This window comes from Paramacrobiotus metropolitanus, unplaced genomic scaffold, assembly GCF_019649055.1.
Source record: "Paramacrobiotus metropolitanus isolate TYO unplaced genomic scaffold, Prichtersi_v1.0 Parri_scaffold0000012, whole genome shotgun sequence".
Taxonomy (NCBI): Eukaryota; Metazoa; Tardigrada; class Eutardigrada; order Parachela; family Macrobiotidae; genus Paramacrobiotus; species Paramacrobiotus metropolitanus.
Window position 1 is genome coordinate 803,900 of NW_026570232.1, and position 26,020 is coordinate 829,919.

The 26,020-nt window shown below is 40.7% G+C and overlaps 7 protein-coding genes across 10 annotated transcripts; 3 read left to right on the forward strand and 4 right to left on the reverse strand.

Annotated features, from left to right (window-relative positions):
- The first annotated feature begins 65 nt into the window (after positions 1 to 65).
- On the forward strand, positions 66 to 3,877 carry LOC129583851 (uncharacterized). Of its 2 annotated transcripts, none has more exons than XM_055475844.1 (6): positions 66 to 242; positions 326 to 605; positions 1,242 to 1,324; positions 1,532 to 1,787; positions 2,300 to 2,739; positions 3,273 to 3,877. In XM_055475844.1, the coding sequence occupies exons 2-6, from the start codon at positions 341 to 343 to the stop codon at positions 3,444 to 3,446; spliced, it is 1,218 nt and encodes a 405-aa protein (XP_055331819.1). In that variant the 5' UTR covers positions 66 to 242; positions 326 to 340; the 3' UTR covers positions 3,447 to 3,877. The 2 variants fall into 2 exon arrangements, with proteins under 2 accessions (XP_055331819.1, XP_055331820.1); XM_055475845.1 differs by having other exon boundaries at positions 70 to 242; positions 2,300 to 2,574.
- A 355-nt stretch (positions 3,878 to 4,232) lies between these two features.
- On the reverse strand, positions 4,233 to 5,878 carry LOC129584035 (oligosaccharyltransferase complex subunit ostc-like). The gene is made up of 3 exons (XM_055476126.1): positions 5,725 to 5,878; positions 5,359 to 5,522; positions 4,233 to 4,740 (listed from the first exon to the last, which is right to left on the reverse strand). Exons 2-3 carry the CDS (start codon positions 5,501 to 5,503, stop codon positions 4,430 to 4,432), a joined length of 456 nt encoding a protein of 151 aa, XP_055332101.1. The 5' UTR covers positions 5,504 to 5,522; positions 5,725 to 5,878; the 3' UTR covers positions 4,233 to 4,429.
- A 2,969-nt stretch (positions 5,879 to 8,847) lies between these two features.
- On the forward strand, positions 8,848 to 10,469 carry LOC129583824 (uncharacterized). Its single transcript, XM_055475805.1, has 2 exons — positions 8,848 to 9,465; positions 9,932 to 10,469. The coding sequence occupies exons 1-2, from the start codon at positions 9,280 to 9,282 to the stop codon at positions 10,184 to 10,186; spliced, it is 441 nt and encodes a 146-aa protein (XP_055331780.1). The 5' UTR covers positions 8,848 to 9,279; the 3' UTR covers positions 10,187 to 10,469.
- Positions 10,223 to 13,285, reverse strand: LOC129583823 (probable Bax inhibitor 1). The gene is made up of 7 exons (XM_055475804.1): positions 13,029 to 13,285; positions 12,348 to 12,589; positions 11,898 to 12,047; positions 11,298 to 11,377; positions 11,170 to 11,226; positions 10,774 to 10,824; positions 10,223 to 10,667 (listed from the first exon to the last, which is right to left on the reverse strand). The coding sequence occupies exons 1-7, from the start codon at positions 13,100 to 13,102 to the stop codon at positions 10,569 to 10,571; spliced, it is 753 nt and encodes a 250-aa protein (XP_055331779.1). The 5' UTR covers positions 13,103 to 13,285; the 3' UTR covers positions 10,223 to 10,568.
- A 3,227-nt stretch (positions 13,286 to 16,512) lies between these two features.
- Positions 16,513 to 21,541, forward strand: LOC129583993 (uncharacterized). 3 transcript variants are annotated; one of them, XM_055476068.1, is made up of 11 exons: positions 16,513 to 16,661; positions 16,762 to 16,837; positions 17,138 to 17,215; positions 17,750 to 18,038; positions 18,421 to 18,768; positions 19,003 to 19,291; positions 19,494 to 19,702; positions 20,000 to 20,153; positions 20,567 to 20,702; positions 20,789 to 20,867; positions 21,239 to 21,541. In XM_055476068.1, exons 4-11 carry the CDS (start codon positions 17,999 to 18,001, stop codon positions 21,313 to 21,315), a joined length of 1,332 nt encoding a protein of 443 aa, XP_055332043.1. In that variant the 5' UTR covers positions 16,513 to 16,661; positions 16,762 to 16,837; positions 17,138 to 17,215; positions 17,750 to 17,998; the 3' UTR covers positions 21,316 to 21,541. The 3 variants fall into 3 exon arrangements, with proteins under 3 accessions (XP_055332043.1, XP_055332041.1, XP_055332040.1); XM_055476066.1 differs by having other exon boundaries at positions 16,513 to 16,882; XM_055476065.1 differs by having other exon boundaries at positions 16,513 to 16,837.
- A 104-nt stretch (positions 21,542 to 21,645) lies between these two features.
- Positions 21,646 to 23,745, reverse strand: LOC129583994 (mucin-5AC-like). The gene is made up of 3 exons (XM_055476069.1): positions 23,383 to 23,745; positions 22,310 to 23,057; positions 21,646 to 22,073 (listed from the first exon to the last, which is right to left on the reverse strand). Exons 1-3 carry the CDS (start codon positions 23,473 to 23,475, stop codon positions 21,817 to 21,819), a joined length of 1,098 nt encoding a protein of 365 aa, XP_055332044.1. The 5' UTR covers positions 23,476 to 23,745; the 3' UTR covers positions 21,646 to 21,816.
- A 317-nt stretch (positions 23,746 to 24,062) lies between these two features.
- LOC129583996 (uncharacterized) lies at positions 24,063 to 25,586 on the reverse strand. The gene is made up of 3 exons (XM_055476071.1): positions 25,447 to 25,586; positions 25,277 to 25,354; positions 24,063 to 25,097 (listed from the first exon to the last, which is right to left on the reverse strand). Exons 2-3 carry the CDS (start codon positions 25,337 to 25,339, stop codon positions 24,444 to 24,446), a joined length of 717 nt encoding a protein of 238 aa, XP_055332046.1. The 5' UTR covers positions 25,340 to 25,354; positions 25,447 to 25,586; the 3' UTR covers positions 24,063 to 24,443.
- Positions 25,587 to 26,020: the final 434 nt, after the last annotated feature.

A 26,020-nucleotide genomic window follows, 5' to 3' on the forward strand; every position in this document is an offset into this window, starting at 1 on the left:
GAGCAAAGGTAAATCAGCTGGCCGACAGGCTACTGGCTACGAAAGCGTAGTTTCAACTCGACGTATTTCTGCTTACTGTTGCCAGCGTTTGCCATTGCATTTCGGTCGTATTTAAACGAACAACGTACTGTTCGTTCTTTCGTTTGTTCCTCGTTTTCAAACTTGCGATAGTTGCTGCTAAAATTTTTTTTCCCCAAGTGCGTGATTTGTCCATACTTTTGAACCACAGAATACTTTATCATGTAGGTTACCGCCAAGCATTGCCAACTGACTGCAGCCAAACGTTTTTTTGCAGATTGTTTGAATTTGCTTTTTATGTTTGCAGTTCTGCCTGGTAAAAATGGCAGCCGTGGAAATGCACAGTTTCGAAGCCGCATACAGTGCGCAGATGAACGGAGTGGACCACAAGTCCAATCAATTCGTGCAGCGCGTTTCCCATCTGCCGATGGTGGCGCTGTCCCTGTCGCGTCTCTCCGATGCCTACCAGAAGACCAAGGTGCGCAATGCGCTGCTGAAGCTGGTGCTGGAGAAGGGAGAGGAAACAGTGTGGGGATCCTACAACCTGGCGTCGCTCATTGCCAGCAAAACCGGCCTCCAGGGTCCGCGTAAGTACCCTTAATCGCTTATAACTTACCTCACAAACCACAATTAATCAGCAAAAATGTGAAATGCAGTTGTTGACTTCTACTTAATTTAATACCTCGTAATGAGTTCAAATTTTAACGTTACTTATCGTTAGTATGTTTGAATTTTATAAAGTAGTGTATCAGCGCTTGAAACTACTGCTAAATGGGTGGCTTTTGTCAGTAAACTGACAATGCATACTGAGTGTTTAACCTCACAGAAATAGCAACCACATTTCTTCTGCATTCAATTTATTTTTTAAGGTTTCTGTATATAGGTGGGTGGTGTGCGTTTCCTTGTAGTCGAATATTTTTGTGATTTTATAAATAGAATTTAAAATAAATGTTGAAAACAAATTTAAATTAAATACGAGTACGAGTACGAGCGGTGTTTGCAGATTGCAGTTTGCTCAATGGCCTAAAAAAATGGCCAAAGTGTACGAGTCTGTCTGCTTTATATAATGATACAAAATCCGTATGGATTTAAGTCTCTCTTGTGAATCCAGTTCACAGCTTGAAATTTAAGTGAAGTGAAGTGTTTCCCCAAAATACGAGTGCGTGTACTTACAAGGAATGTGCTGCAATTTAAACAAAATTATCTGATTGGGATTTTCGCAGTGAACAAAGTGGATATGTCGGCGTGTTATCTGCTGAGCAAAGTCGAAGAGAAGCTTCCGGTTATCACCTACACGCCGAACGAGGTACGTCTGCACGCCATCAGTGCTCTTCGGACTGTGCTGTTGTTGACCTTCGCTCTTGATGGATAGCATCGTAATGCGCTACAAATAGTAGTCAATTTATACCAATGCTTTGCTATGCTTATGGAAATCCAGCTGTGGGCTTTAAACATAGAAGTATGGATTTCGTGTGTTTAATTTATGTAATGACGGAAGACATCGCTGTTGCAGTTGATGGATTCCACCATGCGCATCTATGATGACAATGTTCGTCCGCAAATCGATCGTATTGCGCACATCAAGGACAACACCGTGCAGAAGTATCAGGATGCCAAGGAATTCAGCGCCGTGAAGCTGTCGGAAGCCAAACATCTGGGTGCTGCCACGGTCAAAACGGTCATTGATTATCCGGTCAATCGTGTTAATCAAAGTGTGGAATGGAGTTTGAACACGGCTGATTCTCTGGTGGATATGCTGTTGCCAGAAGGTATGCCGCCAAATAGAATGCAGGTGGTTGGCTCGTGGTAGAAGTGTGATAACCGCGTGCCAATTGGCAGTTGGCACTTTTTAAGCGAGCTGCAGTATCCCCACATTTGCGCCATAATCAACACCAGATTTATTTTGATTTGCACGTAATCTTAATATTTTCGAAAAAAATAATAGCATTTTCACTTTCTTGTAATTACACAGCCATTGCCAGTGTCTTAATTTGGAAAATATCCTATTACATTTTCGTCTGGTTTACCAACCAAATATCGGATTTTCGCCTGATTTACCAACCAACCAAATAACGGATGTCTATGCAATGATGCGCTCTAAAGTTCTTACTAAGTTAATTCTGGAATTCGATGTTCCTGTGCACGAGTTTTTTCCACACGACTTTGTATCGTGTTGATCTTTGTTCATGTGCACTGGACTCGTATAATATAACTGCAGCATGCTTTTAGTGGATGTTGGACTTTCATTGGGTGTATACTTAACAGGCGGACTGTGTTTTAGGAGACTCTGACCATGTTAATATGAACAACCACCCGGAAGTGTATGACGGCAACATGGACCATGCCCGCATCATTTCGCTGAAGCTGCGCCAGCGCGTAGTTCACCGCCTGGCTGACAATGCCCACACTGCGGCTTTACTGGACCAGGCGCTGCACATTGTCGAATCCCTCAAACACTCGACGGCCGCCAACTCGGTCAACCATGTCCTGGACAACATTCGGCGTCTGTCGGTGGCCAGCCGGACTAACGGCGTGCACCACCAGGAAGGCGTTGATGTAAGCGTGTTAGCGGTGGCGTTGGTTAAGAATCTCACTGAGCAGCTGAAGGAAGCCATGGAACTGACCAGTCAACAAGTGTCGCGTTTTCTTCCCCAGCCGGTCACTGACAGGATTTCCAGTGCCACGGAAGTGGCCCGTGATATGTACGCACAGGTGTCGCAGGTGAGTTGGCATGGCGGATCTGAAAGGAGGGCATCAGTGGCCGGCTGATTGCGAAGGAGCGACCTTGTACAGATTGTCCTCTCAACCAGCGTAAACAAGCTACCACAAAAATAAAACTGATTTCTTGGGTTATTTTATTTTGGTTTAAAATAAGGTTCGAAAACCAGAAAATAAGGTTTAGAAAAAAAATGCAAATACTCATTTGATTCTGAGTATGGCGTACCGTGACTACCGTCCAAATTAATATTAGCAGCTGTTTTTAAAAGTTTTTCGGTGTTTAAATGGAATCTTGATTTCGCGATATGCTACACTAATTGACGTAAAACATTCTGTTTCTAAACAATAGACATCAGTTTTAGTACTTGTTGGGTTCTTCTTTACTGGGTTTCTGAACTCGTTGCGCTCTGCAGTGTTAGAGTGGTCGGCATTAAAATTAATTTGGCAAAAGCGGCGTTTTGTTATCGCGATTTCGATTTGAATATGCGCAGATGTACGGTCAATACGAAGAAACTGATTATTTTGGCTGATTGCAGGCGCATCATGTGGATGACCTTTCGCACTCCCTTCTTGGCCAAGTCCAGGGTTATGTTGCTTCCGTCCAAACCACTATGAATGCTGCACTGGATGTTTTAACCGAAACATATTTGCTGAAATGGCTTATTCCAGAGTACAAAAATATCGGTTCTTTGGAGATCCACATGCAGTAACCCCGCAAAGACCTGTAGTTAAAAAAGTCCCCGGTTTTACGCGTTCTTCTTAGCATGTTATAGTGCTTACATTAGTTTACCGCTGCTTCATTATCTAAATTCGGCTTGTTGAGCCTGTGACGATCATGTTTATGTCAACAGGTGTTTTGTCACATATTGAAGTTCGTTCTTTGAGAAATATCACATTTGTTGAAATTCATTCCATGAGAAATGTGGTTCCGTTTCTTTTGGAAGCTGTTTGCTTGGTGTTTCTCGTTAGGTTTAGGTTTCTGATGCTAATTTCAATGTTCTTACTCTCGCGTGCGAATTATCTGCTTGCTGCGCTATGCCTACGGCCCTACATACCTCAAGATTCTCCATATGCAATATAAGCAAAGTTAGCAAATAGATGAAATTTGTTCATTCCCAGTAAACAAGTACTTTGGATAGTGCATGATTAATAAGGCTATGAGGCTCGTGTGTTACTGTCACCGTCAAGAAGAGATATATCAGTTTGCCCCTAATACTGCTTCGCTCTAAGAAGATAAAAATTAATTATTTGTAGCACTGCCATTACATTACACCTGACAAAATTTCAGCGAGATTTTGAGAGTGAAGGGAAATTGCAAAATGCGTAACTGCGTATAGTGTACAAGATATACGCATGATTCGCATCGCAAAGGGCGATATTATCCCTAATTGTAAGTTGATGTACAGATAGAATTTGCACGACATCTACCGCTTCGAATAAGCGTTTCTATTGGGTCACAAAATGGTGAACTATTCTGACGTCGGTAGCATTGTAACCAAGTAAAATATATCTTTCCTTCAAACCGCGAATCGCACATGTTAAAGCTGGTAACACCTTTTGGAGCGCGTGCATACTGTAACTGACATCAACATCATGCCGATAACAATTAAAACCATCAATACAACATCCATTTTCCAGCATAAAATTAAATAACAAAAACTGGGATAAGAAAATGGCCAGGCTGGTTACAAGTCTAATTTTGCAGATAGCCGGGCAATTTCATGCGCATGAACACCCAGCACATGCCAAAGGAGACCAGAACACAAATAAATCCGACCATAATCCACAGCATCCTGTTTAATTTGGGCATGAGCGGACTGTTGGTCTGGTCGAAGATAACGAAACCTAAACTGCCGAGCGTGAAGAGGAAGCTGGCGGCTAAACCTTCCATGATGTACTGTCCGTTCACTCTCCACGGCATGAACGCCACCGGACGCTGGTGGCCGTGCTCATCCGTCGTGCTGCCGATGCTCGGCGGCTCCACAATAACATCATAAATTACACCTGCAACAGACAAACCGCCATTGTTGACTGAGCTTTTCAAGTTTTAATTCATTTATTACTTAACATCAGTTATCGGGATCAGTTCCACAAACCAATCAACCTTTCGGCATAATTAACAACGTTTAACGTTGAAGTTCAAATCACAATACAAAATATCAAGCAAAGCTAAAAAATGGAAAAGAGGTACGTACTTCTATGGAAAAATTCCAAATCGGTACGATTACATGCGTTCTCTCGCGGTAATGCAACAAATAATTCTCGTGAACGAAAACGTAATGCAGTGTTAAAAATGAATCTATTTGAAATGTGCTCTACAGGTGCAAATATAAATAAAATACTGCGAGCATAAAAACTATAACACATAGTCTACGAGAATAAATACGAGTACTAAACGAACCCGAACGGCTATTACAACTCAAGCTAATAATAATATAGTTTCCTCTGATTGCAGACTACGCTATAATGTTTCATTGTTCACTTTAGAAACATCTAAAAATTGTTTTAAAAACGAGAAAATATTTTGTACACTGTGCAGCCGAAACCAAATGCGCGGTATACAGCGTGCACTTCAGTGTTCCGAGACACAGGGTATTGACTCTATTTCTTCTAGCTACGTACCTCCAGTTACTAGAAAGTAGGAAAGAAGGATCATGGCAAAAACCGTCATGGGCGCAGGCGCGTGGAGCCAGCTGGGTTTCTTGATGCGCAGGTTGGGCACCTGCAGCACGCTGAAGGGGAACGCTTCGTACACCGTGTCCAACATTGTGCTTGCTCAAGGGAATCTGTCAGGGATGAACGATACTCGTATATTATGAGCGGATACAAACCGCGGACTGATATAGAACCATGCAATAAAGAATTCACCAAATCGCAGACGGCGTAAACCATGAAACGGGATTAATATCCAGTTGTCAAATAACTCAAACTGAACACAAACTGAACGACAGAAAGGAAGAACCGGTCGGTTTCACCGTGTACACTTACCCCCGCAAACTGATATTCACAAGGGCACCAATCCTTATCCGAGCAAAAAAAATGAGAAGAACCTTGCCTGGATGAAGAAAGACTGCAGGACACAAAAAAACGGGGAAATCACGAAAAAAACAAACAGGCAAACAAAATTTGTATTTGCGTATGTAAAGTTGTAAATGTAAACTTTACTCCACGTCAGCGCAGTTACGGTGGCGTAACGAGGTATAAAGTCAGATTGCCATATGCTTTTCCTTGCACTAGCCCCTTGGGCGGTTGTGAACTTGCCAGTTAGCGTGCGTGCTCGTATGCAAAAATTTAAATGCATATTAAGTAGGACTCCTATTTTCTATAGTAGAATAAAATATAAAATACCCATAATATGTGTATAATAAAATAAAATATGTAGAAAGTTCATGGTGCTTGTTCATTTTTTTTAATAAAAGCAGATAAGCCAAGTATTGTATGTACAGTACATAGGTCGATTTGTTATTAGAGAGGTGCAGCTCTAGGATCCGGGCATGGGCCTGGACGACCGACAGTTGCATCTGACTATAGGGGAGAAATACGTGAAAACGTTTTCCGGAAATCACGAGAGTCAGTGAATACTTACTATATAAATAGAATTCTGCAGAACATAAAAACGTAAACAATAATGTTTGCAAAATATGTCTTCGCCTGGCCGGATGGTTCGAATGGAATAATTATTATGGCTGGTGTCCCTGACCTTCCCTGAAGGAATTATTGTGCATTTCCTGTTGGTGAAAGCGCCGCCGTTCGCAATCTGCTGTTCATGTGCTCATAATATTATAATTATAATCGTACACTTTTATATAAACAAAAAACACCTTTCATTCTAGGTTGCTGGGATTGGCTACTTAAGAGACTCTAGCGTACCTAATCATTCTATGTGGATCTGCATATATATTCTGCACTACATGCATAATGATACTGTACATTATCGAAAGATGTAATACGTATACAGTGAAATTGTTTTTTTAGCCAGGTTTTATGCTTCCGGGTTCGCCAGGGTGCAAATTCCTCTTCACACTTTTGTATTTCACTACGATAAATTCTTTCGTGATTTGAGTTTTGTTAACCATGAGCTCGTAGCAGATAGTTATGTAATACTTAAATACGACATAATATCTATATAATTATTACACATACGAGGGTTGTTAGTTATGTTCTGTCGTATTACTTTTATTTATTTTTGGACTCATGCAATTATTATATTATTTTCATATTACTATTACTGAACTCCTAAGGCATCGTTTTCATCTGTTGCCAGATTTGTAAATACGACACAAAAAAGTTATAAATTTTTTGAATGATGGCACCTTGGAAATTTCGTTTAATTTTCTTATTTTTTGTTATTTCATTTCTCCGCAACGAATCTTTCCGATTCGGAAATTATTTTGAACCTATGCAGGATCAAGCTTATCGAATATTTAGGTTACACGAATATCCGAACTATGGATTAAGTAAAACAATTTTTTTAATATTTAGAGGTTTTTGGTTTGGGTCCGTCGTGGTGCCAATTACACCAGTCGACCACCTCCCGCCTCCAATTTTTTGCGTTTTCTCAAAGAAAGTTATCAAGGTATTTGCAGATTACTGTAAACGCTTGATAGTTATTTCCGACAGAAAAGGCTTCTGGAAATAATTTCATTGCGGGGAGGCGCACCAACATAAACGTTTCTTCGAATGCTTTTTGGCTCTTGGTCTCCCACTCCATTGACAAAACCCTGTTCTGTTATGCTGCTTCCACCAAGTATGGCGCTAAGCAAATCAGGATCTGTCGTGAGTGTAGTCTTAGGATTGATAGCTAAATGAGAGAAGTTTGGCTTTGCTAAGGAGCATTAAATGCAAAAGCACCAGTAACCACTAGTCAGCGTAAGTTGTGCCCGACGGTACTCCGCCTTGCTAAAAATCAGATCCACGCGCAATACGGAATCTGTTACTGGGGATCTGCTCTATGCTTCCCTGTCCATCCATCGGACAAACACATTTGGGGATCGGTGTCTGCCACGCGCAACAGAATGGCTTGCTATTTTAGGTTCCTCAACAAACAGACTGTTCCGATCTCCTCTCGCCATGCCTTGTTAAAATTCCAGAATAAAAACCACAAGACAAGCGCTCAGTAGTTCACGCAGAAGAACATTTAATCACCAACATAACAAGCACTTCAGATAGTCAATGGGTTGCATCCCAGTTTTTTTAAAAAATTTTAATGTGAAACAGCGCAAGCCTACGTTCGGGTGTTAATGCGCCATTTTTAATTGCGAATTAAATTTGGTGCGGGTGAGTCGTGCTCTGACTCACGCTGACTGCCACCGAGAGCGGCCATTGACTCGGCCATTAGCCTACTATTACAGTTATGATATGCTCTACTTTTTAATAATAATTTGATATTTTTAGTTTCATAACTGATATACGCACGACAGAACATAACTAACAACCCTCGTATATACAGTATTCATGCATGTTATTCCGCAGTACAACTTACAGTATTCGGTATTTAAGTACAGTACAGGACAACTGCTAATTGCGCATGGACCGGTACGTAGATGCAATTTAAGCGATGCCGGACGACTTTGTAAAATTGTGCTAAACTAAAAGTGCATGCGGCGATGGTGCAGAACGTGCATTTCCTCAAAAAGCTGATTGCTTTTCAAGTTGCGATTACAATTTTAATTTAATTGCGTCCGTGTTAAATAGCTGCTCGTGCTACGGATTTTATTTACCTATATTTTAGAGGCGAATGTATATAAAATCCTTAGCAGAGACAATTCAGTCAACTGTTTCAGAGCTTAATGCTGTCAAGCAAAAATCGGTCAGAGGAACGTTAACAATAGAAACAGTCGACGGCAATTAGTTATAATTCAGGATTTTCTGGTTTAATCACAACGTTTTTACTGATCTGGTCAACAATACTCTTGAATACTGCATTCATCGTATTATTCGCATGGCACTTATTCGATAAAGTCCGAAAGACAGGATTATTACCAATTGGATTTTAATCACTTCCGGTACACCGAGTACATAGCATGCGCGTACGCCGCCGTGTACCCGGCACCCGGCAAATCACTTGAAGCCCACTTTACTATATAACCATCTTTAGCGAATTGTTAACGGGAATCTACCGTTTATGTTTTTGCGAGACAGTGCTCAAGATAGTTATCAAGTAAATGTTACAGCATAATCTTCGGATGATCATTGTTCAATCATAAAATACTCGAAGTTGTTATTCTTACACTACTAGTGACTAGTGCCATATGTTGCTTTCCATGGAATCATCATTACGCGACGATTGAAAAGCGTCACCGAAACGGAAATCAGCATCGAAATAATAAGCCTTATTGTCAGTTTTTTACTGAAGTTTGGTAAATGTAGTGTCTCAATTTTCTAGTGGCCCGCGTTGTTTAATCTTCAACTGCAAGCGGTCTGGATATTGTGAGTTTACGGTTTGTCGGATTATACACGTTGAATACACCAGGCAGTTATTTTAACTTCATAGTTCTGGTTTGATTCACCATTCGCTGATTCGAGTACTTAATACCATTGAAAATGCTCCGCCTAGCTGTTTTTGTATTGTGTTCATTATTTGGATATTCGTTATGTGCTCATTCCTGTGAACCAAACAGCGCATTATGTATGGAAGCGAAAGGTCAGTTCGCTGTGCCCAATGAGTGCCGGAAATTCGCAAACTGCTGGGATTCGTGTGCTACACTATCGTCTTGCCCAGGAACTTTGGTAATTTATTGTTTAATATACAGTAAAAGTAGGCAGTAAAAATTTCAGCTCTTAAAATCAGTGAATTGTAAGTACCGACGTAAATGACAACGAATCTTACCAGTAAATTATACTTACCACTTGTTCACTTCACTTCGCTGCTCACTTTCAAGAACGTTCTGAAATCCTGTGCAGCACGATTAGTGCTTCTTGTTAGATGAAAACTGGGGCTGTTTAAATTAACCACATGTTTGGACAGTTCCATAATTGATTGTGCAAATACTTATGGTTAGGTTAATATGTGACAAGATTACGTGTCTAATTTGATTTTAAATAAACAAATTGCAAAAACTGACTTACAGAGATATATGTAATTCAGAAAATGCGAGCAGACACTGAACAAACAGTATGCACTAGTCTGGTGCACCACTGTTCAGGACTTCAGATGTTAATCGTAATGTTAATTCCTGTGCACTTGGACTTTCAGGTGTTCAGTGATGCTTTAGGAAAATGTGACTTCTCCTGGAACCTGGCAGCCGACCATCCGTGCTTTAAACCAATGGGCAACATCGGCGGCGGCATAATTGGTGACATTCCAAAAATATCGCCTATTCCACCCCTTAATCCCTTGTTCCCGACGTTCTCCCCACTGGGAAACATGCGTCAGCAGATGAATTCCGACGGTAGCATGTCCCAGAGCTTTAGCAGTTTATTTGGTTTCGACCATCAACAGCAAGCGTAAATCGAAAGGCCATCGTTGTAATAACCCAGAATGGAGTTGCATTATTCATCTTTTAATTTCACATCTTGGCTCGCACTAACAGCGCTTTAAATAAACATTACAGGATCTAAAGCAGAAAACGGATTTCTAAAAAGTACTTACTCTATGTGCTTACGTTCAGTCCCAGAATGCGAACACTGACAATTACAGTAAACTGACAAAATCAAATTTTGCGCTGCACACAAAATAATGCGGCAGTTATTTGACACATGCGCGATAAAGAAATAAAAGCCTCACAAGCTCACATCGTCCGGCTTGGTACTATAACTAGGTATGCTGGTTCATAAAATGGAATAATAGATACAATTCCAGACAGACTACACTTCGTAACATCGGTCAAGTTTTAATTACTGCGACGTTTTCGGTTTCGTTGCTCGTCTTTTTGTGCCAAAAGCACCAGAATGTGCTTGAAAAGACTGACGGCATCAATGAAGAGATCCAACTGCAAAAGCCAAAATGTAAAATAACGGAAACTTTCAACTCAAATGACACCGTAAACATTTACCGGCAAAAGATAAAACATATAAAAATTAATAAAAATAACTTACCGCATGTTTAATGTAATCCGTGTCTCCCATTCGGCGTTTCATGACGATCATCTAAAATAATAAAACTAATGATTTCGCAGATGTACATTAATAGCAGAATTAAGACAAATCTAACAGAAAATATTAAATATTAGATTTTGCGGAAATATTATTACAACCACCGAAAACATTTTTTAAATTTTATGCACGAAGAAGTACCGACAAAGGCGCATTTAAAGTAAACGTTAAATAAGGAATCAGTATTATGTCGCACAGTGTAATCAACGAAAAAAAGCGAATGTAACAAAAACGCTTTCAGTGCGCCTTGGACGTATTATTTTAACAAAATCAACAGTCAACTTACAGTCCCGTTGGCCAGGAAGACTATTTACTCAAAAGCCGGATGTATATGCATACCTGCGTGTCGAAAAGGATGAATCCACACATGAGTGCCAATCCAAGGTACAATGTCACCTACAGAACAACAGCCATCATTATACCGCCGCAGCTTCAATTTCCCTGGGATAATGCTTGAGCAAACTCACATCCATTGCCATTCGCCATCCAGTCAACATCCCGATCAAACGAATGATCATCAGGGAGCTTAGACCTGACATGAGAATTCCTGCAACGACAACGAAAGATATTGTTCCGTTCCCAGAACAAGTAATGCACTGGACAAAAATCTTGTATGAACCGCAGTGGCATATAACATTAATGTGCCCTACCAGGCCAAATACAAAGTGTAATTCACAACCGAAAGCAAATTTTTCTGCTGGATGAATGAAACAACTTTTTCGTATCTACCCGGGTAGTGCATTATCTAGTGCACTGGCACATATCAGTACTTACTCTTACACATATTTACAATAATGAAAATGATTTATTTTAAACGCTGGAAAATGTTTTCATTCATTCAACAACGAAAACATTAGCAAAGGATAACGAATACATCTCACACACCAAATTCAAAATCAAATCTAGTGTGCTATCTTTAATTACAAGGTGTTATCCCATGCCGATAATACAACGGAAAGCGCTTACGCCAGCTACCTCACAAGTTCACAACTGAATAATAAAGTCATTAAACTATTACCAATGCATTTCCAGACTTTTCTGTAATGTAAATAATCACGCATTTTTACCTCCGAGGTATAAGAAGCTTCGGGCATTGCCGGATAAAAGCGATGCCAACGTGAAGCACACAAAAATGGTCGCTGTCATCAATAAGGCCGTAAATATGATCTGTGGATTGATCTGGATAACCGTCTGAATCAAGGGTGTCATGTTGATTCCTGTAAAATCAATGGCATCATTAACCATAAGACTGTCCGTAAGTGTACAAAAGCAATGCTGCCTTTTAATAAGTAACTGTGCTCTGTGCACCACCTATTTAAAATAACCAAAAAAGTTCCATAATTAAAGACCACTGCGCAAAAGGAAGTGCAACATTTTTACGAGCATCTAAATGGTACAATTCGATTCGACAGAATGACAATAATGCGGACCACTTCGTGTGTGTTGGTTAAAGAATTCTGTGTCGCTTTTCTGGCCAGCTATGGAAAACCGAACACGCATCCCGAACTTTTACTTACCCATCATAGCTGCGATTCCCATGAAGAGACCCATTCGTTTATCTTGGTTCTGCATAGTTGGCTCCATCGTCACCAGAGCGATGGTCATGCCGAAAATGGCCAGGATGAACAGGAAGTTTCCGGCCAGAAACGCTGGAATGATGCCCTGGAGTGTGCAATACACACCAGCTGTGCACACCAAACAGGCCATTGATAAAGCGCCATAAACACGCGTTAAATGGGCTTTCACTGGCTTCTCTAACCTACAAAAGATCAAAAGTATTATCAATTATGTATTGAGTTTTTCAGTGGCCGTTCTCCTTAAACTTTAAATTCAAAAAAAATTCCGAAAACAACAAAACCTGCATTTTTAAAAACAGATTACTAACTCATGGGAATTTAGCTTGTATTTTTAGTCGAAGATTCCTTGTAATGCCTTTGTAAACCAACCGATAGGCTACCGGGAACTACCGCTACGCAAATTCGCAATAATAATTTTTCTTTAGTCATGTCATTCCACAAAATCAATGCCGTTTTCAAGGTCGATTCTACAGCTTATGGTGACAATTATCGGGCCAGCTTTTCCCCCGGATTTTCACAGAAGGGTAGATAACTTTTAACAGTTAGTTTGCTAACCAGTAAGCTTATTAATAGTGCTAAAACAAAAGCAGAAAGGGATTTAATAAATTTATTGTCACTTACGCAGAGAAGTCCAACAGCCCTTCCATACTGAAACGCGATCGCTCAGGCGATGTAGGGTTCCTCATAAAATCCATTTCGATTGAAAATCCGTTAACGTTTCAGAAATTTGGTGTCGAAGAATCAAATTAATTCACATAAAATTGATAAAAAGATATTAAATAATTTTCGAAGTAAACTGATCAACACTTTTTCAGTAGGCCCACTAGTGCAGAACGTCGGATGTAGATTCCAATGTGGAACATTCTGTATGGTTGGTTGGATTGTTGTCTGTTTGGTCAAAAAGCGTTCTCATGACGGTAGGACCGTACGAGTACGTACGAGAACGTATGACTTTGCAGGAACGGAATGACATCACAAGAGGCGTTGCTTAGAGTCTGACACGTGATGCACGTATTTTATTTGTTTTTATTTTAATTTTTTGTTTTAACCGTAGATCTACCGCGGTGCTCTACGTAAGTACAGTGCTATGCACTGTAAATTTGTGTACATATTATAGAATTTGATAATATTGCTATTTGCAAATTTTGAATAGTCTGCTGTAAATTTCAGGTTATTAATTATGTAATTTATAACTGTTGCCCGTTATCGCGAAACAAAATAAACCAAACATGTATGCATACGATGGCCCTATCACATATCGCAGCAACATTCACGCAAGCCGGCGCAGCAGCGGCACAAGCCGAACGGAAGAAAATCGGGAAGTACCAGAACATCACACAGGACTATCTGTTCCTTGTGGTGGGCGTTGAGATATTGGGGCCACTCGGATCAGGAACATCCCAGCTAATCAGTGAAGTTGGCAAGATGATTCGTCAGGAAATAGGCAAGATACTTGCAACGGAATATCTGCGCCAGAGGTTCAGCATCGAAATCCAACGTGGAAACGCGGCATCCATCTTGGGAACGGCACCAGCCTCGGCTAATTTAGATCAAATTTTTGTCTGTAATTCGGCCGCCGGGCGCCCGTTTCCGCTGCTTGTTAAATTTTTAATCTAATGTTTTTTTGTTTCTGTTAGATTGTCTTTTGTATTCGCTAATCAATAAACAATCACTAATCACAAACATGGAATAGTACATAGCATTAAGGGAAGTGACCCGATACATGGTGTCAAATTTGTGTATACTATATTTATATATTTACTATACGATTAGATATATTATGTATGTACTGTATACACGAGTGGTTTTGGCCTTATAGGCATGATGACTATCACTTTCGCGCGTTCCCAAACACTTTTTGCTATGTTTTATGACATTCTGTACCCAGAATCATGTTTTGTACCCTATACTTACAACTGAGGACATAAATTATATATGGTGAGTCTTCAACGCCTGCATATATGCTGAAAATTCTAGTTTCTCTTACGAGTTAGAACAATGGAGCAAGACTTCGGTTCATGGTTTGCCGGTTTGGAGTGTGTGGACCCTGCAGCCCTGCTCGGTTGTTCTTGGTGACAGCACCTCGGCGTCGCGGCTGGCTCATTATGCCGGGCTGGGCGATTGCCAATACAGCGTTTCCACGGAAGCGCTTAAATGGTTGATTCGTCCCATACTCTTTTTATACTGTATTTTCCAACTTCCTGGTCAGAAAGGTCAACTTAATTTCGTCACACGCTGCCATTCTGCTTGGAGGTGGGCGTCGCTGCAGTATGTTTCCGGGTTGAATTCGTGATTTTGGATGCTGGTTGAGTAAGCCGAGACGAGGAATTGCGGAAGTGGTTATTGTTAATTGCGCTACATACTTCTTAGTTCTTTTGTTTATGTTCAGACTTTCAGTGAGAGTATAATTGTTGATTTTCATAATTTAAGCGAAGTTTAAGAACCAATACAGACGATTCACAAGAGATCAGTCATTGTTAGTTTTCCTAATCCAGAACATAAAACTACACTCGTGCATGCTGTAATGGGATACCGCAACAAATTGACCCGTGAAGATCCAGCTGCACTGCATAAAGTTGAATTACAGTTTTTCTGCGCTAACAGTTTGAGTTTTCCTCTTCAGATTCCATCTCGGAAACGTCGCGATTACGGATTAATGTTGTCATAATTGTTTTCCTTCATTCTCTCATCCTCTTCGTATCCGAGTAAAGTGCTGATAAAATCTCCTGATCATGAGTTGTAGAGCGTACAACCCATATTTATATTGTTCAGTTTTTTTTAGCTTAATAAAACCTCTGAACATCATGATCAGGTACAATACATTCACGAAGTACTCAGTATTGTCAGTTAACTCACACTCACAACGTTTACAACCTTGATCTTTCAACGTGATCATCTGTATGGTTACGTTCGAAGCAGCAGCAGCGATAAAACGTAGATATAACAAAAACCACTTCCTCGATGCTTTCTTGAGTCGGAAGCGTTTCCATTACAGAAATGACATTTTCTCGTTGAATTTGAATTGACAGTTGCTGCCGACTATATTCTTTCGCCCGCTTCTGGCCGCGGGTGATGACTGATCTTTTCCACTAGCTTCTTGGTCCCATCTCCCCAAGGTCCGTAGATCTCGAAGGCTGCGGCAACTACTCAGTAGGTGGTATCTTAGTGCGATGCTCATTTGGAAGGATCGGAGTTGTTTTCCGGCAGATTACCAAGGCATATATACTCGTATATATAATAATATGCATGCTGCCGATAGCGCATGGATCCAGATTCCGACACCGCTTTCAAAATCTGGAGTCTGGAATCGACATTGCTTTCAGAGGGGCGATTTCCTCCTGCGTTGTGCCCAGTGCGGTTAATCTCGAGAATGCTGAGAGTGGCGCGGGAGTGTCCCATGGCCAGCTTTCGGAACGCGAAGAAGAGCGACCGAAGGAGTATATTCAGTATTGGCCATTGTCTCCATGTTCGTGTGGCTACCTCTACATCTGAGATCAGTGGCCGTACCGAGTAAGCCGATGCCCAGTCAAACCGCCCAGGTGAACGAGAAGGGATGCTTTTGTAGCCAGCTGGGATGACCCATGGTTACATTAATATTAGCGATAGTTTCAACGGCGTCGCTGCAATACATAATTATGCGTATCATTGTAACGTGTACGTACTCTGTATGTACTTCTTAGACTTCAGCGACGTCTTTTATAGGCGATCCGCGATGACGTGTTTCTTGCGATTGTTTAATGCCGATGTTTTTATGGAAAGTGTAATTAACTGCGTTGATATGCAGTGAAATATATGCCGCACATCTGGTGCGGCATCAGTAATGTTATGTAATAACAATATGATGGTGCGTATAGAAGTATTTTTGTTTTCCGGCATTCCGTTTCATGCATATTAGTATGTGGATGTTGCGTTAACCCTGACGATCCTTAACACTTGACATAATTCCCGAAAGACCCCCACACTCGGTGAAGTGCCCAGCACTTTCAAACAATAATTTATTGGTTTTCTGGAGATGATCGATAAATCTCCGTTCTCGCCATCTGCAGACAAACCATGTTTAAGCCTTTTCGGTGCAGTTGCTGATGCTGAGCAATGAGAAGAAAAACGTGTGCGTATCACTACTGGCTACGCACTGTAAAGTGAATGATTACTGAATTATATTGTTGACAGCCAGGATTTCAAACTTACGATTGTCCGCAACTTGTTTCCACTTATAAACCCATACGCTGGTCCCTTTTTAACAACAATTCTGACGTGGGCGACATAATCAAACATCCATGTTGCTGTAGCATTTCTTATGCGGAATTTGCGCTGAATTTATAGCTTCAATCCGAAATATATTTTTTCTTTGTAGAGCTTGCGCAGTTACGGAGTCGGCAATAGCGCGTATTCCTAGCGAATGATCAGATTATTGGAGTTTAACAATGAAGGTGAGATGATCAGCTGTTTCAGCGTGCCTGCATTAAAATTTGTAGGTAAGTAGCGCATGCAGTGTAAGTAATTGTGTTTACCTACTGTATTGTACGAGTATCGTAAACAAATCGCTATTAGTAATTATTACTGCTGTTTTTCTGCAAGGAGTTCAGGAAACTGAATTTTCTGTAGATTTCGGGTTGCAAAACTGTAATTTCTTTTTTCAAACACCGCGCATTTAATACTGACGATACACGTCGCATGTCCATCTGTTCAATAATTCGTATGTGTTACCAATATTGTTTGTAAACTTACAGCCAGATGAGCCGAATGAGCGAATTACAACACTATACATATTGCAAATGTCACCCGAAACTGGAAGCGGCAAAAACATGGTACGACAAGTTCATTAATAACAGTTTAATGGATTAAATTTCAGTGATGTAAAGTGTTAAATTCCAAACCTATTTTTGGCTGCAATTCAGCTGTGCAATGGCGAACCTTGATGGTGCGCAAAAAAATAATTTGTACCTACGTGTTGTTCTGGCTGATTAATATTGAAGTGGCTTTGACCTTTCCCAGGCATTGTACAGTAAACTATTCTCAAACAGTCTGATTTTATATCTGACAGTTTTAAGCAGCTTCGTATATTCTTGTACCGTGCATTGTTACTTGCTTATATAGTATACTTGTATTTTACGCTGTTTTTTAACTTAAAGATTTTTTGCTACTTTAAATTGTTCTGTGTGACGTGCATCAACAATTCAACATTATCTGTAGGCAGCGTTTTATGAATTTCACGCCAATGCAATTTATTGTGTCTTAGCGTTCATATATTTACTGATATCCATTATCCAGTCACTGATTATTCCTGTTAACTTTGTGTTTATGACTGTAAAGTAATTATTCTTGGGAAATTTGTCTTGTAGAAATGACGCAATCTGGCGGTACAGTATTAATTGCACAAGATGGTAGCCGTGTTGTCCGAGTGGGATTGGTGGGTGTACGAGGCGTTTCCGGTGGGGCGACCGTGTTAACGTTCCCTTAAAGGATGTGGCCGGCCTGCTGCTGGCTGTTGAGCAGTTTCCGCCAAGTGCATCCTCAGACGCCTTAAGTGTCTTCTCGGGGGAAGAAACTGCTGTTCGTTCAGATTATCAATCGATCTCGATAAACAAATCATGCCATTCAGTGTCCAGAGAGTTCTGCTGTTCTATTATGGTAAGAAATGCAGCCGGGAGGGAATTTATTTGGTAAAAACTCACTGCTCATTCAGTAGACCATGTGTGCGCTCATGTATAGACTATTCAAGAGTAGTTATGACTACTTATCAGATAAAAATCGATTTTTGTTCCGGATATAAACCCGAATATCACCAACACGAATCACTGTCGGCAAAGCAAAATATTACCATCTGGATGGTTTTCATGAATAATCGATCCACACTCCCCAGCTACTGCTGTTTAAACTTTTAAAACAGTTAAACTTTTGGTTTTGAATAGATTTCGAAAACAAATTAAAAAAATTAGAATATATATACATACGAATACGTATAATCGAATACGGATACGTATTTAAAGAAACACTTTGATAACTTTTTTAGTACTATTGGCTATCGCAGAAAGAAACATTTTCGTCCAATCAGCAGCCAGTGGTAGCAAAACGCTAACCGTGGTGGAGAACATCGTGCAGTACTCGGAAGCGGCCATGGACGCCAAAGCCAAGTCCAATCCGGCGCGTAATGCGCCGCCGGCCGTAGTTGCCGGCGGCGACTCCAGCCGTTTCGTCACCGCAGGGATTCCCCGGAAGACGGCCTCGAAATTTGCTATTAGTATATCTCGTGCCAGGGAAAAAATTGCCCAGACATTCAAGTTCATTGTCCGACCGAAATCCAGCGTGGCGCGACCGGCTGTGGCACAGCTGATTGCGCCGGTTTACAAGATTGACGGAGGTACATTAATCAATAACGTGATATTTGGGTGCGTATCTGTTTGCATAATTAGTCTAAGGAAATTAAAACGTGGCGTTTAGATGTAGATATTCAATTCAATCTGTGTAGACACACAGAATACAGCAATGGCACACTAAAATAAAATCACTGTTGACTGAGTGCTGCAATGATTATTTATAAATTATACATATGTTAAATATACGTAAATATGTACCCGTAATTACATTCTCGCAGGTTCACGGAATAATCATATCGATCAGCTGGTGAATAGCATAATGATGCATACGAATCGCAGTGTTTTGTACGACGCGGAATTGAAGTCTATGATCGTTACACAAGCGGAAATGCGGACAATGACGGCGGAGAATGGCCAGAGTAACATTCTGATTCACTCCAAATTGATTGATGTTTGTTGGTTGTATCGGTGGAATTTCGAGTTCCCGCTAGCGCGATTACCCGGCGTAATCATCGCTTTTCTGGCTGATGACACCATTTCGGGCAGCAATTTCCAGGACAAGGCTGAGTACGTATCGAGCATAAATTCTGACATGGTAGTAGTATCACCATGAGTCTGACTATAAGCGCGGTATAATTTGTTGTTTTGCTCTATCAGTTTGAATACGTTCAACTGTCTTGTAAGTTGTTTTTGCAAATTGTGGTGTTTCACGTATGTTTCGCTCGCTTTTTTTAAAGCAGTAAAAACTCTTCGCTTTCTGTACTTGCAGCTTCTTGGCTGGATTTATGCAGCATGCACTGGATGTGTACAATAAGATGCGCCAGAGTCCGGAGAGACTGTTTACCGTTTTCCAAATTCCATCGGGTACAATTCTTAAACACTGTGAAGCGGTCGCAGCCGAGGAACCGTTCACGATTGCCGTACACAATCTGCTGGGAATCTATTCGGCGCACACTATCCACAGGGAATTTCTTGCCGGTACTTACAGTTAGTTAGAAGAAAACGACAGCAAATTTAGCACAATGACATACGAATTATGAGGATCTAAGTTATGCGGGGGAAAATAGCTTTACTGCGTCTGACGTATCTATACACATTTGCAAACTTCATCTGTGCAAAAAAAAACACTGATTCTTGAGCCTAGATATGCATGTGATTAACGTTGTTAGTACGGCACCAGTAGGCTACGCTATAAAGGTTCATTAATCATTAATACAATTGTATGTTCCAACATATGGCTCAACAAAGGGACACATACTGTATTATTGCTTTCAGATTTGGTGGAAGCCAGCACAGTTTGCACTGACGAAATCGCCAAAGAACCTGTGTTCCATGAAGTTAGCCCATGCTTCTTTTATAAAATTAATGTCAGCCAGCTTCTCGATTTGAGAAAACCTGATAGTATATTCCGCAACGACGATATCTGCCGGTAAGATGCCAATGCAACGCAACATGGGCGAAATGAATTAGCAAATTAGCGCCTTCCGTATCTGCAACAAATTATACAGGCAATTCTAAATTAAAGAAGAATGAAGGTGCCGGTATAAAGTTGTTTTACGAAACTTTATTTCATACTGTACGGAAAATTAGCCAATAAGCGATTTTTGTACAGCTTGTTACTTATTACGGTTTACATTTCTTGGATGTAAACCGTAATAAAAAATTATTAGTAATGATTTTATAACTCTTCTAAGAGGACTTACTTTACGCATACCTCATGGGCTGCGTTATAAAAATCATGAAACAAATGTTCAGAGGTAATATTGATCTTTTAGTGAAGTTTCCTAATTACATATTTGTTAGGTATGTTACGATTTCGCATGAACTTGACCTTTCTTACAGGTACTACTTCAGTCCTCCTATGTTATCCTGCATTTCGCGAGCTTGGTCGTCGAACTGCACAGTCGACATGCTGTTGACAATCAACATGTTCATTAGGAATTTCTTTCTGTGTGCGGAATCGCTTCCTAGGGACACGGTATTGTTGATTGCACTGTTATCATCAGAAACACTTTGTTTCGTTAGAACAAACTTCTGTGACGATAAGGCTGCTAATTTGTCTAGGCAATCTTACTCCAGGATGATGAATATTTACGAGATTTCGAAAAGTTGTACGGTTCAGCTTCGCCGATCTGTCAAATAGGTGAGCGGTTTGCTTACTTGCGAACAAAAAACAAATGCATAAATTTTTAAGTAATTCTAGCCGATACGTTAAGGTATCTGCTAGAATTCTGTATTTTTCTGATAGTTCTTGTAAGAAAAACACATTTAAAAGTGTTCGATCTATTGTACACTGACTGTTAGACTATTAGCGATGGAGAAAATCATCAGATGTATGCCAAATACGCTGGACGGGAGCTTATGTACATTTACCTAGTACATTTACTTAATTAAGAGATTTTGCCTGCGCCTGTGCCGGCAAGTCCCGAGGCGAACATTAATTTATGGAAGTATTGCAAATATTAATTTATGGAAATATTGCGAAAAAACTCTTACCGGTGTTCTGTTTTTTAGGAGTGTTTGGATTTATTCCAAAAACCGTACTGTGCGTTTCAACTATATTTTTGCGCCTGAAACTCACGCTGTGGTAATGCACACGGTTTTGCAACTGACTGCTTTTTTAGCATTTCCTTAAATTATTTGCAGAATCGAAACAGTATTTCAAATTGTTTTTGACAATTACGAATTAGCTCATGATCAGAGAGCTTGTTCTTTTTTTAACTTTCGTTACATGTTACGTGCCTTACAAACGTGTAAATACTGTAGCTGCAGTTTAGCGGTGTCTTTCTATGGATTTGGTCTCTGTTGTGATGCACAAAGAACAAAGGTGTAGTCCATCTTCGTATGACCAGTTTTTATTATACTGAGTTAAACAGTGATAGATAGTTATACCTTATAACTTGTAAGTACATTTATTTTATTCGCACCCTTATCTATCTTGGTAATCTTGTTCGCATGGTATTTGTACAAATATACTAATTAAGGAAAGTCGAATTTAATAAATTGTTACGTAGTTTGCCTTGAAATGACAAAACAGGAACACATGTGCGACCAGTTGATGCAAAATAACAAAACGCCATTTAACAATCAAGTTAATACGGCGCTGCGTTAGCGCAGTTGTCTAAAGTCATTATTCGAAGACAGCCGACGCCAGTTCTGCCGGAAGTGTCCCGCGCTAGCACCTGTACCGGCTGTATTGTCTGGCGCGCGCGCAGCGGAACAGCAGCATAGATTGTTCCTGTACTATCAATCCTGAAATTTGTGTTTGGAGGCGGAATTGAGTACGTAACTTTAGCGGTCTCGTCTTCCATCCAGATAGTCCCAATTGTAGCGCCTGCTCCACAATTTCCTATGCAGTACAATAATTTACAATATTGTTGTGGTGAAACTTTAAACTTCCCACAATGACATGGTTATATTGTATGAGTACTACTTTATTAGTACTGCAGTGTAGCTGTGGTCATCCAATGTTTCTAATTACTCATGAAATCATAAAAATACGGACCATCAATTACCTTCCGTTTTCACGGTGCAGTATAAAAATATAAATCCGATTTTATTTTCTAGTTAATTTCTAATGCTTACTGGTCATCAGAAGAAACTCCCATTGACCAAATTTCAAAGTGGAAGGTGATGCCGGCGTGGCGACACACTGCGCGGCTGTCGTGGTCATTTGCGTCGTCGATGTTGTGGTGGTGGTTGTGGTAGTTGTCGTTGTGGAAATCCGTGGACAGTCATTACTAACAGTAACATACGCTGACGCGGTTCTCTCTGTTCCCTTCATGGCCGTCACCGTAAAGGTCACGCCTAATGCAGGAAACGCTCCCGTTAAGTACAACTGACCATTAGGATACAGCTTTATATATGATGGAATATCCTGTCCGGTGTACGTCGTTGTATACACCGAACGAGCGTACGGCGCCACCGAACCAATATACGTCCCGTTGGTACAAGTGGTAACACTGAAGCTATACGAAGTCTGCCGGAAAGGTGACATGGTCGTGGTGGTTGTCGCTGCACTGCAGGGCGCGATGTTGACTGTAACGAAAGTGGTGGTGGTGCTGCCCGCATCCAGATCTTGAGCTTGAACGACGAATATAAAGGAACGACCGGATGAAAGAGGTTGTGCGATGAACAACTGACCGTTGGCCGGGTTAATGGCGAAATTGGGATCGTTGCTGGGAATATTAAAGCGCACGGCGTTGGGGAAGTATGTGAGAGCCAACTGGTCGATGAATGTTCCGGCAGTTGTTGGGTTGCTTATGCAGAATGAGTAGGATGGGTTTTGGAAAGAAAAATCCGTCGGTAGGGCCGCCTGGCGGGAGTACCTTTCCTAGTAGTACAATTCAGTATAAATTTGAACTCGAAATTACACCCATGTATTCGGCATTTTTGTGCCACATCCATTTCTAGGTCACAAAAAACTTGGAACAAGAATGTGGCGATAGCTGATGTCGGTTTTGATAAATTATTTTGATGGAGCATTAGTTCAAGAAAGTACATTACTTAGATGTGGAACCACATTACCCACATGCATAAAAACGATGCAGAGATATATACTCGTAGATACATGTGCTCGCCTGCATTATTCTATGTGCCAGTTCAATCCGATTAGTTTAGCGCTGGCATTTGCAACAAATGCATGACGGCTTACTTACCGTGCTTTGGATACCTAGGATTGATGTAAATATGAGAATCAAACTATAAAGGTGGATTCGGCACATAATACCGGTTGGATCCATAATAGGCATATCCCGCTGAATACAAATTGTAAAGAACAGGAGATGACAAGAGAACAGGAGATGACTTATGGTGATTGCTTGTGATAACTAAAATTGCCAATTTTGACTTAAATCTGCTCAGCTTTGTACGGAAATAACGATGCGGGAAGTGTCATTTCTGTAAAGTTGATGCTGAAATGAGCAATGAAGTCGAAAAGTTATTCGCAAGTAGTGTTTTGACTGTTTGCTGGATTACCGGTAGCAGACTTAGAATTCAGGTTTAGCCGGAAGTTCGCAGCATTCTCTAAGGATCGCACTACCACTGCCCTGTTCATCTTTGTTGTGCTGCAGCGCACCTGTTCTTTACAATTTGTATTCAGCGGGATATGCCTTTACAAGAACCAACTGAGTCAGCAATTCTCTATAACAGTTACTCATGAAAAATAATGTTCGGTATATATGCAGGCTTAACGCTTCCAAAGAATGTGGTCGGTCTACAGTGGCCTGCTCGTAAGGTACAATATATCACATAATAAAACATGCAGAAGTCAAGACTATTTAATGTACTTAAAGTCTTCTAAATTCTCGTAAAAAAATTAGTTACGAATGTTTATAAAAGTATACCATAAAAAACTATCTGCTTATTAGTTATTACTACTTCGATTATCTATGTAAAGTGTATGCATCACCGAAAATTTCTCAAACAACTGCATGACTGGTACAAAAGATACAAACCAAACAACTTTGTATAGACTATAGAGTGAACAATCAGATGGTAAGATTTCTATTTGAAGACTACATATTTGCAACAGTAGGTCCCAGTGCTGACCGACGGACCTCCAAAAACATTGTCATACTTATTTCCGCGCGATTAACTTTTCATTTCCTACCATACACTGGAAGTCTGGAACCGATATACTACTCGTGGTACTGCAATGATACACTCTAACAGATACATGCTTTGTATGCAAAAATATTTCAATCGATCGATGTTTTTATTAGCCAATAATGTCTGGAGACGACTGGGATCCGTAGCAGTTTGCCGGTATAATAATAGTAACCGGCACCGCAGATGTTTGTCCGTCACTTGTGGCCATCACGTGCAGGGTCTGTGTTGTCCCGGACAACGGTGGTGTGTTGGAAACCAAGATTTGCCCGGCGGGGTTGATAGTAAAGTACGGACTTCCGCCCAACGCATAGGTCACCGCTGACCCCGTGCTCGTTGTGACCGTGAGTTGTCCAACGATTGATCCGCTGTCGCAGTTCGTGGCCGTGAATTCAAAGGCAGGGTAGGTCATCTGGGGTGTAGCGGGAGTAGTCAGAACCGTGTTGACTGGTCCACATGGCGATGTGTTGACGGTAATATAAGCGGTCGCAGCGCTGCCGGTGTTGAGGTCCTGGGCTTGTACGGTGAAGGCATACGATTGGCCGGATGGTAAGTTTTGGGCAATCACTAGGTTTCCCTTGTCGGGATCGACGACGAAATTGGGATCATGGCTGGGAATGGAGAAGTGGATGGCGTAAGAAGAATATGTCATGCGCAGTTGGTCGAGATATGTGCCGGCTGTTGCCGGACTCGGCACGCAGAATGTTCGAGAAGGATCTTGGAAAGATAGCTGATTGGTTTGCCGACGTGACCTTTCGGTTTTCGTCTAATAATATGCACAATCGCAATTTAAATTTACTGAAAGAGCAGTATGATGAAAAAGTTAAAAAAGCACGCAGTCAATCGATGCATATACCGTATTTCATATCTATTGCTAATTTAATATTATCAAGTGTATCTCTCAAAATGCATTGCTGGGTGTGTGGTTTAATGGACACAACGCACCGTTTGGATGCACAGCAAAATAGTGCATACAAGGAATATCAGCCAAAGTGGACTGTGCCACATAATGATGTCCGCTTTCTAAAAAAATTCGCACATTCAAGTTCCTGCGCGGGCGCATTAGCGGTAACAATAAATGTTTTAATTACATCGGTATGTTGAAGATAACTGACCTGGTTAATTAGCTGTTTTCTCTTTATCCTACCGCAAAGTTTTGGTATACGATTATTCTGGGTCAATTCCTCGATAAATGCAGAATTCTAACATATACATGTATTACACCCTCCGTGCTGATTAGTTATCGTACTCGTAGTTCTGCGTAGGTGTTGGCTTTTTATGTAGGGTTCGCGTACTCTGTCATGCTTAGTTTGCGCTCTTATTTTCGCCTCCTGTTGTTTGAAATCAGAGGAGGAACAAAAATGGGCAGGCATAATTTTACAAGATCTATCTGCAATAAAAATCCTTTATGTGAACTTCCTGACGCGGCATCTCCCAGCTTACGTTTTGCCAGATAAACGCGAATGGTAAAGGCAAAGCTTGTTACAAATCAGGTACAAAGAACAACTATATTCGTACAACTTTCACGCAGTTGTGCACGGTTTTCCTTAATTGTTAAATATCGTATACCATGCAATATCAGTAGTACCTCCGTGTTCTGATGAACTTGACTTTAACCCGGGCACTACGTAATTTTGCTCCTGTTTGCAAATATTACTCTCTCATTATTTTGGCACACACATTCAAAAT

Bases quoted from the DNA above. Each gene is read 5' to 3' on its own strand.
- LOC129583851 (XM_055475844.1), top strand. From the start codon at position 341: ATGGCAGCCGTGGAAATGCACAGTTTCGAAGCCGCATACAGTGCGCAG. The intron at 606-1,241 runs GTAAGTACCCTT...GGATTTTCGCAG, and splicing joins AACCGGCCTCCAGGGTCCGC to TGAACAAAGTGGATATGTCG. The intron at 2,740-3,272 runs GTGAGTTGGCAT...GGCTGATTGCAG, and splicing joins TGTACGCACAGGTGTCGCAG to GCGCATCATGTGGATGACCT.
- LOC129583993 (XM_055476066.1), top strand. From the start codon at position 17,999: ATGCCATTCAGTGTCCAGAGAGTTCTGCTGTTCTATTATG. The intron at 19,703-19,999 runs GTACTTACAGTT...TATTGCTTTCAG, and splicing joins CCACAGGGAATTTCTTGCCG to ATTTGGTGGAAGCCAGCACA. The intron at 20,154-20,566 runs GTAAGATGCCAA...CCTTTCTTACAG, and splicing joins CGCAACGACGATATCTGCCG to GTACTACTTCAGTCCTCCTA.
- LOC129583824 (XM_055475805.1), top strand. From the start codon at position 9,280: ATGCTCCGCCTAGCTGTTTTTGTATTGTGTTCATTATTTGGATATTCG. The intron at 9,466-9,931 runs GTAATTTATTGT...TTGGACTTTCAG, and splicing joins CGTCTTGCCCAGGAACTTTG to GTGTTCAGTGATGCTTTAGG.
- LOC129583823 (XM_055475804.1), bottom strand. From the start codon at position 13,102: ATGGATTTTATGAGGAACCCTACATCGCCTGAGCGATCGCGTTTCAGT. The intron at 12,590-13,028 runs GTAAGTGACAAT...GATCTTTTGTAG, and splicing joins GGGCTGTTGGACTTCTCTGC to GTTAGAGAAGCCAGTGAAAG. The intron at 12,048-12,347 runs GTAAGTAAAAGT...TTGATTTTACAG, and splicing joins GGGAATCGCAGCTATGATGG to GAATCAACATGACACCCTTG.
- LOC129583994 (XM_055476069.1), bottom strand. From the start codon at position 23,475: ATGCCTATTATGGATCCAACCGGTATTATGTGCCGAATCCACCTTTAT. The intron at 23,058-23,382 runs GTAAGTAAGCCG...TTGTACTACTAG, and splicing joins TCCTAGGTATCCAAAGCACG to GAAAGGTACTCCCGCCAGGC. The intron at 22,074-22,309 runs GTAAGCATTAGA...TGTACTGCATAG, and splicing joins GGAGTTTCTTCTGATGACCA to GAAATTGTGGAGCAGGCGCT.
- LOC129583996 (XM_055476071.1), bottom strand. From the start codon at position 25,339: ATGTGGCACAGTCCACTTTGGCTGATATTCCTTGTATGCACTATTTTG. The intron at 25,098-25,276 runs GTGCGTTGTGTC...GCATATTATTAG, and splicing joins TTTTGCTGTGCATCCAAACG to ACGAAAACCGAAAGGTCACG.
- LOC129584035 (XM_055476126.1), bottom strand. From the start codon at position 5,503: ATGTTGGACACGGTGTACGAAGCGTTCCCCTTCAGCGTGCTGCAGGTG. The intron at 4,741-5,358 runs GTACGTAGCTAG...TGTCTGTTGCAG, and splicing joins CTACTTTCTAGTAACTGGAG to GTGTAATTTATGATGTTATT.